The following is a 16075-nucleotide window of genomic DNA, read 5'->3' as shown; positions in this document are numbered from 1 at the left end:
TGGGCCTCCATCAATCCCGTAAACCAGGGTTCTTAAGTGGTTGATCATGTGCACTGCAGCTCCATTTATTCTCATGGGAGTGCCGAACACAAGCTAAATGTAGCGTTCGGCTGTCTCTAGCTATCACATTAAGAATGAATGGAGTGGCAGTGAACATGATTTACCCCAGCTCCAACCACATGGGGCTCTTCTTCTTGTGATCAGTGAGGTTCCAATGGTTAGACCCCAGAAATTGGGAAGTTATTCCTGATCCTGTAGATAGGAAATAGCTTCAATCTTGGCAATACTCCTTTAGTAGGTTGTGCACCTGAGTGATCAAATCAAGTAGGGTTTTAAGCCACAAAATTTAAAAAACAATGAATGTTTCCATTCACAAGACATCAAACAGAGATCTTGAAAACACTGGTGAATTAAAAGCCAAAGTATAACTATAATGACCGTCCTTACTAGTAGACAGAAATGACACACCTATATTTAGCATGTAGGACTAGCCTATGAGTGATGAATGTGTTAAAGGAGGCCTTAGCACAAAACCTACCACAACACCTTGTGAACAAAGCCTGATCTATCATTGACATTTAATTGTAAGAAGCTTTCCACACAGATTGTCTTACTGCACTGTACAGATGGTGACCTTTTGTTTTGTTGCCCATCCGGAGATGGACTTGAAATACTGATGACTTTTTCTCAGCTTTGAGGACTCAAATTCCCCATATACCCTGCTTAATAAACTGCTAAATATCATCTGTATGATGTTTAAATAGTTTAAATATGAACCCATGTATTATCCATCTAAAATACACTGTGTACAGAATTATTAGGCAAGTTGTATTTTGATCACATGATACTTTTTATACATGTTGTCCTACTCCAAGCTGTTGAGGCTTGAGCGCCAACTACCAATAAAGTAAATCAGGTGATGTGCATCTCTGTAATGAGGAGGAGTGTTGTCTAATGACATCAAAACCCTATATAAGGTAACAAAAAGCACAAGGTGTGTGATACTCAGGGACATGGCCAAGGTAAGGAAGGCTGAAAAACGACCACCTTTGAACAAGAAACGTAAGATAAAACATCAAGACTGGGCCAAGAGATATCTTAAGACTGACTTTTCAAAGGTTTTATGGACTGATGAAATGAGTGACTCTTGATGGGCCAGATGGATGGGCCAGAGGCTGGATCAGTAAAGGGCAGAGAGCTCCACTCCGACTCAGACGCCAGCAAGGTGGAAGTGGAGTACTGGTATGGGCTGGTATCATCAAAGATGAACTTGTGGGACCTTTTCGGGTTGAGGATGGAGTGAAGCTCAACTCCCAGACCTACTGCCAGTTTCTGGAAGACAACTTCTTCAAGCAATGGTACAAGAAGAAGTCGGTATTGTTCAAGAAAAACATGATTTTCATGCAGGACAATGCTCCATCACATGCCTCCAACCACTCCACAGCGTGGCTGGCCAGTAAAGGTCTCAAAGAAGAAAAAATAATGACATGGCCCCCTTGTTCACCTGATCTGAACCCCATAGAGAACCTGTGGTCGCTCATAAAATGTGAGATCTACAGGGAGGGAAAACAGTACACCTCTCGGAACAGTGTCTGGGAGGCTGTGGTGGCTGCTACACGCAATGTTGATCGTAAACAGATCAACAACTGACAGAATCTATGGATGGAAGGCTGTTGAGTGTCATCATAAAGAAAGGTGGCTATATTGGTCACTAATTTTTTGGGGCTTTGTTTTTGCATGTCAGAAATGTTTATTTCTAAATTTTGTGCAGTTATATTGGCTTACATGGTGAAAATAAACAAGTGAGATGGGAATATATTTGGTTTTTATTAAGTTGCCTAATAATTCTGCACAGTAATAGTTACCTGCACAAACAGATATCCTCCTAAGATAGCCAAATCTAAAAAAAGAAAACACTCCAACTTCCAAAAATATTAAGCTTTGATATTTATGAGTCTTTTGGGTTGATTGAGAACATAGTTGTTGATCAATAATAAAAATAATCCTCTAAAATACAACTTGCCTAATAATTCTGCACACAGTGTATTGAAAAAACTTACTTCAATAATCTTCATTTTATGGGGACTACTGTTCTCTAGAACTGTATCCAGACATGTTTTCAGATAAGGTGACGTGAGCAACCCATTCAGGAGAGGATCATCTTGGAGCTGATTGTTCTTCTGGGTCAGAGTTTCTTCCAGTTCAGAATGCAAGTTGCCATTTAACTCAAGATTACAGATCTCGGTAAGGACATGCAGGAGACCATGGTCCGGGGAAGTGCTTAGTTTTTTATTCCTGTGGGCTCTTTTGATTCTGGGAATGTTGAGTTGTAGTCCATGCTGGGTCACCTTTGACTCTAGTTCACAAATTTTATCTGCAAGGGAACCAGATGACACTTTAGATTTACAGCCAACTAGACGCAAAGTTGGGGTCAGGGATGTTAATACACCCGATGATGTAATGAAAGAGTTGGACCCATGAAGCATGTGTGGGCAAGGGCCCCTTCATTCAGCATATTGTTGGGGCTCAAAGCTCTCTGACCTCATATTATTGGAAACCCAGTTACCAACATGTCAGCAAGTGATGACCTATGGTGAACGATTTACTATATCTGTTGGACATTCTGACATATAAAATATCGTTTACAAACTTCTAAATGAGTATAAAAAACCATAGACTTTAATAATAAAGATAACTGCAAAAATCAGTACCTGTGCATTGCTCTAGAAGAGAATATAGGTCATTGTTATCTCGTAGACAATTTTCTTCAATGTAAGGGGTGAAGACAAAGTTCTCCAGAGTAGGTGGCGTTTGCTGCTGTTGGCGACGTGGAGCAGTGGTGGCATGGAGACCAGATATCTGCACCCCTCCAGATGTAATTTTTTCTAGGCATTTGTGGACACTAACACGAAGAGCTGAAATAATAGGAATATACGGTGTTAAGCTGATGCTTATATCCATGACTTTTATAGAATTTTATATATCTTTACTGTATGTTATTCTAGTTAATTCACATTTATTATCTTTTTCTTAAAGTGTATCTGTCATTTCAGGTAACTTCTCAGAATAAGCATTTATGTATCTGTACAAGAAGAATAACATCATTTCTGGCTTTTATATGACTTATATCCTATATGTTTCACCAATTTTCTCCTCTGTAGGCTATAGCTTCAGTTTTCAGTATATCTGACGTAGTGAGTGGAGACTAGCTGATATTGATTCCCATACTTCAGATGGATTCCCATACTTTTTTTTTGTCTGAGCACACAAACCGAAGCAGCAGCTGCATGGAGGACATTATTCAGCATCACTGAGCAGTATAGCTGTGAATCCAAATTTGGAAGTAAAATAAAGTTGCTGGACCCTGTAGATGGGAGGACATTATTCAGCATCACTGAGCAGTGTAGCTGTCAATCCAGCTTTGAAGTAAAATAAATCTGCTGGAACTTGCAGCATGATCTGAGTTTGTTGCCTAGTTTTTCCCTGTGCTGATAGCTTCTCACCCTTCCTACCTCCACATCTCATAGAATCGAATATGCTCTGTGACCTGACACTACAGTCAGCTAGCATTCTGTATTGCTTTCATCAAGATGTATTTGATTTGGGGATTTTTTTAGAATAGAGACCGATTAAGAAGACATGGCATGTTTTACCACAATAACATAATATAAATCACTGAAGTGCTACAGAAATACCACCCATCAGAAGAATGGACATGGGGCCAAAACTATGTTGCCAGTATGGCTTTTTTATTAGAGAGGTATTTCAATCAGAAATATTTATCATCTCTTCACTGGACAGGTGATGTTTTGTTGTTGGGGGTCCTTGTCATGTCGGACGCTGTTCAGACCAGGTCGTTCGACAGACAGCGGTAATTCCGCTTTTTACCACTATGCGCTCATTGGCGTCGGCTAGATTTTATCTAGCTGGTCCGGGGTTAATTTACCTGGTGCTCGGATTGGAAGCTGGGCCATGCCCACTGCCTTTAAATAATTCTCCTGAACATTGGGCGTCGCCGATTATAGCTTCTGTCTTGTGCGTTGTTATCTCGGTCTGGAGTGGTGAGCTAGTAGTTGGAGTATCGTTGCTGTTGGTGTATTTCCCTTTGTCTTATTTACTCCTTCCTATATTTGTATTTATTTTGCCCTGCGCATTTTTAGTGTATTCCTGAGTGACTGCGGCGTGGTGTATATTTTCCGTTATCCTTGTCTGTGCTAATTGTGGGTATTGGTGTATAATCTTTTCACTGGGTGGTGGGCAGTGGTTTCAGCCTAGGATTGAAACAGGAGACAGGGTGAGGGTCGAGACCTAGACATGCACACCATCAGTGTAAACACTAGGTAGAGGGTCAGTCAGGATTTCCCTAGTCTGAGGGAAATTGCGGGGGCCCGGGTTATTAGCTTTTGCCCACCTAGTCTTCCCGTGATAGTCCTTTCTCTTAACCTCCATTTCCCAAAATGCTGTAGCTAGGACAAGTCCGAAGTGAATGGCGTCTGAGCAAGCATCTCAGCGCATCATTCAAAGTCCATGGCCCTCACAGACGCAGCAGAGTGGTAAATCTCAGCCAAGCATACTGATAAATGCTCCTGGCTGGAATATCCTTTTCAAAGTTTTGCTCCATGTGGAACACTCCTCCATAAAATGAAACAGATTGCCATGGGTCAATAATATTGGTGATCAGTGGGGAGTCTTGTTGCGGCCACTCATTCCCCAATATCATGTGCTCCTTCAAATGGACAGCTGGAAAAATTGTTATTCTGATAACTGATATTATATCTATAGACATAAAAAATATGTATTATACCTTTTTTGTCATCTGAACATAAGGATACACGTTCCTCATGTGTTGCGGGGTCAATGGAAACAGACTGGATCCTTGTGGGTAAGCGGAGACTGCGTCCACTTATCCCTAAAACCAGCATCTGCAGCATTGTGTCCAGGAAGGTCACCCAATTATCATTCCACAGCAACTTCCCCTTGTCACCTATAGCCAAACAAATGACATGAAAACAACCGAAAACATATAAACAATGTTATTTCACTGACGCAGAAGACGCTATGGTCAGGTAACTGCTTTCTACAGTGCTGAATGGTAAAACCAGCCCTGCCAATCACTCACCCTTGCTATTGGACTCAATAATCCCTTGGAAGGTGGGTCCATAGTCGTACCCTCGCAGCCTTAACTCTTTATACACATCGTTGCCTGACAACAAGAACTCCTCCGTCTCTCTGTTTTCCATCACAGTATCTCTTAGCTGTTTCTGGAAGTCACTCACATTATTTTCTTCCATGACAGAAATTTTCCCTGAAAATAAAAAATTATAAAGTGTTTCATGGCTACCACTACTTCTTGACTAATATATAGTTGTTTTTATCATAAAAATGTACTAATATACAGTAGTTATAACTCCACCATATTATTCGAGCACTCTGAAGACACTCGGTTAGCTCCCCAGCATGCTCTGATTACACCTTATCTCAGCACGTTCGCTAATATTGAGTAACTGCAATTACAACAATTCCTGTCCAATTAAGGCTACGTTCACATTTGCGTTGTGCGCCGCAGCGTCGGCGCCGCAACGCACAACGCAAACAAAAACGCAGCAAAACGCATGCACAACGCTGCGTTTTGCGCCGCATGCGTCCTTTTTTTCATTGAATTTGGACGCAGCAAAAATGCAACTTGCTGCGTCCTCTGCGCCCGGACGCGGGCGCCGCAGGGACGCATGCGGCGCAAAACGCAAGTGCGACGCATGTCCATGCGCCCCCATGTTAAATATAGGGGCGCATGACGCATGCGGCGACGCTGCGGCGCCCGACGCTGCGGCGCAGACCGCAAATGTGAACGTAGCCTAATCTATTCCTACTATATGAAATATCTGGGATTCGTTGCCATTTTTTGCTCCAAATTCTTTAAAATTGTGTTGATGAATTTTGCTCAAAATCAAACATTCTTTTTTTCTGTCTTTTATCTTTTTTTGCGCCTTTTTAGAGCAAAAAGTCGCATAATTCTTCGAACATGTTTCACGTTAGTCTTCAACTGCGCAGAAATAAATTTAGATTAAGGTACTGGAGTACAAATTGAAAAGTTGCAAAAGATGAATTAATCTAAAAGAGCTGGATGAAGAAAACTATGTCCACAATGTCAAATAAAAGTAAGTAAAGATATCTGGAAAAAGGAGATTTTTGTGTACTCACCGTAAAATCTCTTTCTCTTAGCCTCTAATTGGGGGACACAGGACCATGGGTGTTATGCTGCTGTCCACTAGGAGGCGACACTATGCATAATCTGAAAAAGATTCTGTGGCTCCTCCTGTGCAGTATACACCCCTGGACGGCATCAGCCTTCTCCAGTTTTGTGCAAAAGCAGTAGGAGGAACGTAACACGAATAACATAATTATGCCTGTAAGAAGGCAACTATGTACGAGCTCAAGAAACAATATGAGAACTCAACAGTTACAACAGCCCGGAAAGGGCAACAGGGTGGGAGCTGTGTCCCCCAATTAGAGGCTAAGAGAAAGAGATTTTACGGTGAGTACACAAAAATCTCCTTTACTCTGTCGCCTCATTGGGGGACACAGGACCATGGGACGTCCTAAAGCAGTCCCTGGGTGGGAATTGTGAAGATTAGACTGAAAGAATCCTTTGTGTCTTATCTCAAGAAACTAGAGCAAAGTTGACATTTCCCTTTATGGACGCATTCCTTCTTACTGATGTAACCTTCTTACTTACATACTAGAAGCTGTACCTTATCTCTGCTTGTATAGACTGTTTTTGTAAGTGATAGTGAAATATGAGCGCTTGTGCGCATGTCTGCAAATGCATAACTCTTTTTCTTTATAAAGGAGGGGTAAAGCCCAGAGAGTCAGACGCGCTCCTGAGCTTCCCCTGTATATGATCACACAATACTTTGTTTGCGTGTCATTTACCTGGAAGCTTACCTCCAGTAAGCCAGGGACTGAGAAGGACTTAACATTTCTTTGGCGCCCGAACAGGGACCTGAGATAAGAGTATTTGCTCGAGATTTACCTGCGGATACGGACAACGGAGATCTGGGATAATGGACGGCAAATGAACTGAAAAACCTGGCCAGGTAAGAGACATTATTAGTTCTCTTTTATCTGCCCTGTATTATCCGAAAGATCTCTATGAGCCGTGTCACGCTGGGTTAGTCTAGTAGTGAGTAGATACCTATAAAACTCGGGTTACCATATTGTATAGACTTATGAGTCCTGTCCCTGGCAGTGTGTGAACAGTGTGAAGGTTGTGGTATGTTGTGAAAGAAGAGCAAAAGTGCGTAGAAAAATAAGCCGAAATAGTTGGGGTATAAGCCTTATACACGGAAGTCAGCCTAACTGGGTCATGTGGTTGCGTCCTTCTGGGAGACCTCCGCCCATGCTTGACTATTCATTAAGTGCTTAACCTCCTTCATTTCTGGATAAGGTTTGATAGAATGAGCCCAGGACGCGGGTTTTCATGAGCCTGGGACAAGTATGCTAACTGACACAGAAAGTTTTGTGATCTGTATGGTGTTGATGGGTCTGTTTGCGTGCATAATAGCACTTAAGTACGTCCTGCATATTAGAAGAAACGGAGCAGACGAGCCCTTCAATATTTTAGCTCCCTAGGAGAGAAGGCAACGAGACGCCACCAACAGAGGAAGTGGTTGTCCAAACGTCACCTAGGGTAGTCATAGCTAATATTGAAAAGAAAAATGGGAAATAAACAGACCAAAACCGTCTTAGGACAAGTGGAAGCAGCAGATATCATACAGGAAAGATGTGGAAAGACAGTCACAAGGCAGATTAGAAGGGTAAGAGGAAAATTGGGAATTTCAGAAGCACTTATGTTCAGTACAGAATGGGAAAGACTGAGTAAAGAACGAGGTGGAATTATCAAAGACAATGGGTGGGAAGAAATCATACATTGTATGATAGAGGTCTCAAAAACAGCTAAAGAGGAGAATTGGAAGTACGATCCAGACACTTCCAAATGGATCATGGGGAAGGGAAAAAGTTGTGACATAATCCCGCCACCTTACCTAGATCCAAAAGCCCAATCATTTGTACCATCTGGAAGAGCAGAAGGAGGAAAACAATTTCCAGCCTTGTATCCCAATCTTGGTGGGGTAGGAGGATGGGAATGTTCACACTGTGGACAACAAAATCCAGATTGGAGAAATGATTGCCTAGCCTGTGGTACACCTAGATATGGCGCTGTACCCCTGTTAGGGTAGTACCAAGACCTTTTAGAGAAGCTGGTGCTGACGGGGTAATGAACACCAGATATCATCAGACCAGACAATACTTTCCTTGGTCCCCTGCCGAGGGTATGTCCCTCCTGCATAATGCGCCTGATCCCACTCAATACCCCATAAGGTTTGCGCAGTATATACAACAAATCATGCAGACTCATGCTGGGGTCTGGGCGGACGGGGAAGAATTATGTAGAATGAAAATGTCCCCCAGACTTTTTCAGGAATTATTGACACACCTACAGCCCAATAGACCAGTGGCAGAAGGGGGTGCCTTACAGACAGAAGCATCAGGTACCCAGTTCACAGAGGCATTAATAATTTTCATGAGAGGAAAACAGAGGGAAAGGGGGTCTACAGGTGTGATTATGCAGAAATTTGGGCAAAGTATTGAAGAATATAGTCAAGAACTAGAAAATAGCTTTAGGGATGAAGGATTGGATTTGACTGATGCTTCAGTAAGGAGACTTTTTACAAAACAATTAATAGAGGGGCTAGATCCGAAAATCAGAGAAAAATTTAAATCCTCTACTCCAGATTGGAGAACAATTGAACAACCAAATATTGTGAAACAACGATGTTTAGGAATAGCCATGGATATGAGAGAGAATCATAAGCCTGTTAGAATAGCACAAGCTAATACAGGAGGAAGAGTGAGACACAATTTTCTTTGCCACTACTGTAAAAAGCCAGGTCATTTCCAAAGAGAGTGCAGGAAGAAGTTGGCAGATATAAAGTCAGGCAAATTTGTTCCCAGAAATAACCCTCCCCAAACGGACAACCAGCAGAAATCTACCATCATAGATGGTTACATACCAGATTCAGATTGACTCGATGTGTTACAAACTTCCCTACCAGCTAGGAGACCTATGATACAGGTGAATGTGGGGGGGGAGAGAGATTCCATTTTTGATAGATACAGGTGCAACTTCCTCAATTTTGAATCAAGATTTTCTTCCGAATCCGGAAGATATTTCAGAACAAACAACTTTTGCTGAGGGTTATGATGGGGTAATTCGAACACTGCCATATACTGTGCCCCTAGAGGTCTCATTAGGACCTAAATGTTTTGCATCCAGATTTTTGTATGCCAGAGGTGCCCCAACATGTCTGTTAGGAACTGATGTACTAAAGAAATTAGAAGCTAACATCAATTTTAGGGAAGATGGCACAGTTATGCTGACTATCCCTGATGATGCAGAAACATTAGAACAATATGTCAGAATTCAGGCTTTTGAGGATTATACTGAAGAAAAAGAGTACACCACAGATCTAGACCTCTCAATGATCCCAGAAACACTGTGGGCACAGGGTGACACTGATGTGGGATTATTGCATATTTCTCCTGTAAAATTATCTGTGCAACCAGGAGCTGTTCTCCCACAGCTCAGACAATACCCTGTGAGTGCCCAGCAGGAATTAGCAATTACAAAACAGATAGAGGGATATAGAGAGAAAGGAGTTTTGGTAGAGATACAATCACCTGCTAACACTCCCCTGTATCCAGTCAAGAAGAGAACTCTTGATAAGGGTTCCATGCCCAAATATCGTATGGTACATGATCTAAGAGAAATAAACAAAGTTCTAGATCCAATCACCCCAGTTGTACCCAATCCTCATACGTTACTATCACAGATACCAGCCAGTTCTCAAGTGTTTACTGTAATAGATCTTTCAAATGCATTTTTCTCGGTTCCTTTACACCAAGATAGTTGGCATTTGTTTGCATTTACATTTAAGGGCAAACAGTTGGCGTGGACACGCCTTCCACAGGGAATGATACACTCCCCTACTCTTTATTCAAATGCCCTACAAACCGTCCTTCAGAGGTTTGAACCCGAACCACAGGTAGTAATTTTGCAGTATGTGGATGACATACTACTTTGCTGCCCAGATCTAGAAACTGCAGAAAGGTCCACTGTGAGTTTACTATGTTTTCTAGAAAAAGAAGGGTGTAAAGTGAATAGACAAAAGCTACAAGTTTGTCAGATCAAAGTGGTCTTTCTAGGTCATTGCATTTCTCAAGGTAAAAAGCATCTTACACCTCAAAGAACTGAAGCAATAAGACAGATGAATGAGCCTAGAAATCATAAACAGCTACGAGCATTTTTAGGAATAGTGTCTCATTGTAGACAATGGATTATACATGCCAGTCAACTAATGCAACCACTGTATGACTGTGTAAAAAGTGAACCTTATTTGTTGACAAAAGAAGGTCAGATTTCGTTCCAACAATTAAAAGATGCCCTTGTTTCAGCTCCAGCGTTAGGGCTACCAGACTACACCAAACCATTTCAGCTTATGGCTGCAGAAGTTGATTCCCATGCTACAGGAGTTCTTACCCAGAAGCATGCAGGGAAACAAAGACCAATTGCATATCTTTCAGCAAGGTTAGATCCCGTAGCTAGAGCAGCGCCAACCTGTGTACGTGTAGTTGTTGCTGTCTCACTATTGTTGGACAAAGCATCAGAAATTGTCCTAGAGCATCCACTCACAGTTCAAACCACACATGATGTTTATGGGATATTAAACCAGGTCCAACCAAAACACATTTCGATGGCCAGACATTTGCGGCTACAGTGTTCTTTGCTGCTCCCCTCTACTATCACATTTGCAAGGCTTCAGACTCTCAATTTAGCTACACTGCTACCTCTCGAGTCTGAAGGGGGGAATAAGGACACTGATCCACACGCAAATTTTTTCCCTACAGACACACATGATTGTACAGAGCTCATTTTACAAGAAACAGCAGGCTTACCCAATGTATCCGAAACACCACTTCAAAATCCAGATTTAGAGCTGTTTATAGACGGTAGTAGGTTTGCAGATGACACAGGTAATTTCCATACAGGGTATGCAGTTGTGTCAGAATCTGAAACTCTCAAAGCAGAACCACTTCCACCAAAACAGTCTGCACAAGAAGCAGAACTAACAGCATTGATTGAAGCGCTAAAAATAGCTGAGAATCAGACAGCTAATATATACACTGATTCTAGGTATGCACATGGTATTGTGTTTGACTTTGGAGTAATCTGGAGAGCTAGAGGTTACATGACAGCGTCAGGCCAACCTGTAAAACATGCTTCTCTGATCAAACAGATCTTAGAGGCTGCACAAGAAACAAAAGAAGTAGCAGTAATCAAGGTAGCTGCACATGTGAGACTCGACACTAGGGAATCTAGGGGAAATGATAGGGCTGATAAAGCAGCCAAGGCAGCAGCGGTCAAACCCTTACAGCAGGTTCATACTGTAAACCCCACAGAAAATACTGAAGATAGACTGAGACAAGCACAGGAAGATGCAGGAGAAGAGGAGAGGGACAGGTGGAAAAAGGAAGGGGCAGAAGAACAAGCAGGAATTTGGAAGAAAGATGGACTAATATGTCTACCTAGAGCCTGGTACCCGATTGTAGTTGGTGGACTGCACCACCCTACTCATGTGTCTGCAAATGCAATGACACTACTGGCAAAGCAAGTCTGGTTGGCTCCAGGTTTTGGCAACTACGCAAGAGACTATTGTGCTGCATGCGTTATATGCCTGGCACATAATCCCGGACAGACGACAAAGACCCCTATGAAGCACCACGTCCGACCTCTCTATCCGTTTCAGCGATTACAAATAGACTTTATCCAGCTGCCAAAAAGTAATGGGTATGAGTATGTGTTGGTGTGTGTGGACATGTTCTCAGGGTGGCCAGAGGCCTATCCAGTTCGGAAGGCTTCAGCTAAAAACACTGCTGTAAAGCTAGTTGCCGAACTGATACCCCGTTACGGTCTCCCTGAAGTGATCGAGTCAGATAGGGGTACTCATTTCACTGGAGAAATATTTCAAAATGTACTGAAAATGTTGGGTGTTGAAAGTCAGTTGCACACTCCATACCATCCTCAAAGTTCTGGTAAGGTGGAACGCATGAATGGAACTTTAAAGTTAAAAATACAGAAAGCCATGGCTGAAACAGGAAAGCCTTGGACAGAATGCCTTCCACTGGCCCTTTACTCAATACGCAATACCCCAAGGGGTAAGACTAAACTGTCTCCATATGAAATTTTGTTTGGCAGGACTGCCAATTTAGGATGTTATTTTCCACAGCAACTTGTGTTAAATATTGAGTCATTGACTTCTTATGTGCAAAACCTCCAGAAACAATTAACTAAGGTGCATGCACAAGTTTTTGCTTCTCTTCCAGATCCTGACAACATTGAAGGAAGTCACAAGTTGGAACCAGGTGATCAAGTCTATGTAAAAAGACACACCAGAAAGGCTCTTGAACCAAGATTTGACGGACCCTTCCAAGTCCTGTTGACAACACCTACATCAGTCAAGCTAGAAGGAAAGGCATCATGGATACATGCAAGCCACTGCAAAAAAGCAGTACAAAACTCATGATATTGATATTAATAATGTTAACACAGATGTGGGATAAACTGGTTAGGGCCACAGACTATCTAGATGATCAAATTTGGGATATATTGGATATACTAAACACTAGTATAGCTGTACAGAATCAGCTTATAATAGTCATATACGTACTATTCCAGATTGTGCTCAAGGGTATCTCAGTATGCACAGATAAACTTTGTGTAATAGATGCAAGAGTATAAAGTTTTTTTTTTTTTTTTTCTTCCTTCTTATGTTATCCTCTAGTGATTCTAATTAATATTACTGTACTAATTTTTGTTTTTATATTTTAGTATACTGCTAAAGAAGAAAATAATTTGCGATAGAAGAATTAATACTAGATTTGATTCTCTTATTAATAATATAAGTGTGTGTATGTGTAATACCAAAATAAAGGCTTTGTCTTTGGCCCTATGGTAATAAATAAAAGGAATATGTCAAAGGGGGGAATTGTGAAGATTAGACTGAAAGAATCCTTTGTGTCTTATCTCAAGAAACTAGAGCAAAGTTGACATTTCCTTTTATGGACGCATTCCTTCTTACTGATGTAACCTTCTTACTTACATACTAGAAGCTGTACCTTATCTCTGCTTGTATAGACTGTTTTTGTAAGTGATAGTGAAATATGAGCGCTTGTGCGCATGTCTGCAAATGCATAACTCTTTTTCTTTATAAAGGAGGGGTAAAGCCCAGAGAGTCAGACGCGCTCCTGAGCTTCCCCTGTATATGATCACACAATACTTTGTTTGCGTGTCATTTACCTGGAAGCTTACCTCCAGTAAGCCAGGGACTGAGAAGGACTTAACAGAAGCAATGGACGAATATTGTGCAGACAGGCCCGTACACTTAGGGCACCGCCGCCTGCAGGACACGTCTACCCAGGCTCGCGTCCGCTGAGGACTGGGTATGAACCCTGTAGTGATTAGTAAACGTGTGTAAGCTAGTCCAAGTGGCCGCCTTACACACTTGTTGTGCCGAAGCCTGGTGCCGAATGGCCCAGGAGGCCCCTACCGCCCGTGTAGAGTGTGCCGTAATACCGGCTGGAAGAGGAGAATTCTTAAGGCGGTACGCCTCTTGTATGGTGGATTTGATCCACCTGGCAAGAGTAGCTTTGGAAGCTGGCATACCCTTGTGGCCGCCTTCCGGAAGGAGGAAAAGGGAATCAGACCTCCGGAAGGACGCAGTCCTAGACACGTATACACGCAAAGCCCTGACAAGGTCAAGCGTATGCAGAGCCTTCTCCACTCTATGAACCGGAACCGGACAAAGGGATGGTAGTGAAATTTCCTCATTGAGGTGGAAGTCGGACACAACCTTCGGGAGGAAGGATGGGACCGTACGAAGAACTACCTTGTCCTGGTGAAATGCCAGGAAAGGCCGTCTGCAGGAGAGTGCTGTCAGTTCAGACACCCTGCGTAGCGAGGTGATTGCCACCAGGAAAACCACCTTCTGGGAAAGAAGGCGGAGCGGGACCTCCTTAAGAGGTTCGAATGGTGGTTCCTGCAATGCTGTCAGGACCAGGTTGAGGTCCCACGTTTCTAGTGGTCGTCTGTAGGGGGGAACCAATCGGGAAACCCCCTGAAGGAAAGTCCTTACTTGCGGCTTGGTAGCAATGCGCTTTTGGAAAAGCACTGAGAGGGCTGACACCTGGCTCTTAAGCGAGCCCAATGACAGCCTGGCCTCCAGACCCGATTGGAGAAAACCAAGTACTTTGGGTATGGAATAAGGGAGTGGGATCTGGCCACGAGATTCGCACCAGGTAAAGAAAGCTTTCCAGGTACGGTAATAAATCTTGGCAGAGGCTGGTTTCCGTGCTCTGATCATGGTTCCAATGACATCTGCCGAGAGCCCTGCCTGGGTTAGAACCCAGGTCTCAAGGGCCACGCCGTCAAATTGAGAGCCCCTGAGTTCTGGTGGTAGAACGGCCCTTGTGATAGAAGATCGTGGCGGTCGGGGAGACGCCAAGGGGCGTCTGCTGTGAGTTGTACGATGTCGGCGTACCATGTGCGTCTGGGCCAGTCCGGTGCAATGAGGATGGTTGGAACTCCCTCTTGTTTGATCTTCCTCACCACTCTGGATATCAGGGGGAGAGGTGGAAAAATATACAGAAGCTGGAACTGGGTCCAGTCCTGAACCAGAGCGTCTGCTCCGAGCGACCGCGGATCGTGTGTTCTGGCAATGAAGTTGGAGACCTTGGCATTGAAATGGGATGCCATTAGGTCCACATCCGGGGTCCCCCAGCGGAGACAGATCTGTTGAAAAATTTCGGGATGGAGAGACCACTCTCCCGAGTCTATTCCTTGTCGGCTGAGGAAGTCTGCTTCCCAGTTGTCCACACCCGGAATGTGGACCGCCGAAAGAACCGACCCTGTGTCCTCCGCCCAGCGGAGGATATGTGACACTTCCCGCATCGCCTGAGTACTGTGGGTCCCCCCTTGATGATTCACATATGCCACAGCCGTGGCATTGTCCGACTGTATCCTGATGTGAGAGGCTGCCAGTAAGTGATGGAAGGCCCTCAATGCCAGTAGGATGGCACGAATTTCCAGGATGTTGATGGGCATGGTCGCTTCCGCTGGGGACCACTTGCCCTGTGCCCTGTGGTGTAGGTGCACCGCACCCCAACCCGTCAGGCTCGCGTCGGTGGTCAGGACCTTCCATTGACCTGAGAGAAAGGATTTCCCCTTTGCTAGCGAGGTTGGCTTGAGCCACCAGTGCAGGGACCTCCTGGTTGACGACGTTAGCTGGAACTCCCTGTCGAGAGAAAAGGGATTCCTGTCCCAGGACTTGAGAATGGCTAGTTGGAGAGGTCTGAGGTGAAACTGGGCAAATGGGACAGCTTCTATTGCCGCTGCCATCTTGCCGAGGACTCTCATGGCAAACCGGAGAGATCGAGGGGGTTTGCGGAGGAGGGTGCGAACTACAAGTCGGAGAGCCAGTGCCTTGTCCTTGGGAAGGAGCACTAGACCCCTGGAGGTGTTGAATAACATTCCCAGGAAGGTCAGGGACTGACTCGGGGTTGGTGATGACTTTTGTAGGTGGATTAACCAGCCCATGCGACTGAGAGTATCGGTTGTGATTGAGACGCTGAGCTCGCAGTCCTTGAAGGTGGGAGCCTTGATGAGTAGATCGTCCAGGTATGGAACGACTACTATGCCTCTGGAGTGCAGGACGTCCATGGTGGCTGCCATGACCTTGGTGAACACTCTGGGAGCCGTGGCGAGTCCAAAGGGGAGAGCCACGAATTGGTAGTGGTCCTGGCCTATTGCGAACCTGAGAAACCTCTGATGGGCAGGTGCAATGGGTATATGCAGGTATGCGTCTTGTATGTCTATGGATGCGAGATATTCTCCCTTCTCCTCCATTGTCGCAATGATGGACCGAAGGGAATCCATGCGGAAATGACGGACCCGTACTAGTAT

The 16075-nt window shown here is 43.9% G+C and overlaps 1 protein-coding gene across 1 annotated transcript in view; it reads right to left on the bottom strand.

Moving 5' to 3' along the window:
• The window catches only part of FASN (fatty acid synthase), a 108712-nt gene that overhangs the window by 57281 nt on the left and 35356 nt on the right, over positions 1–16075 (bottom strand). Inside the window, exons 19-22 of the mRNA XM_077251392.1 lie at positions 5120–5305; positions 4805–4984; positions 2712–2915; positions 2061–2374 (exon numbers count right to left, since the gene is read on the bottom strand). Coding sequence (XP_077107507.1) covers positions 2061–2374; positions 2712–2915; positions 4805–4984; positions 5120–5305 — 884 coding nt within the window. The remainder of the gene's footprint in view (positions 1–2060; positions 2375–2711; positions 2916–4804; positions 4985–5119; positions 5306–16075) is intronic.

Source organism: Ranitomeya variabilis, chromosome 4, assembly GCF_051348905.1.
Source record: "Ranitomeya variabilis isolate aRanVar5 chromosome 4, aRanVar5.hap1, whole genome shotgun sequence".
Lineage (NCBI taxonomy): Eukaryota > Metazoa > Chordata > Amphibia > Anura > Dendrobatidae > Ranitomeya > Ranitomeya variabilis.
The sequence above is the reverse complement of the archived record's forward strand: the minus strand, read 5'-3'. Positions and strand labels throughout refer to the sequence as shown.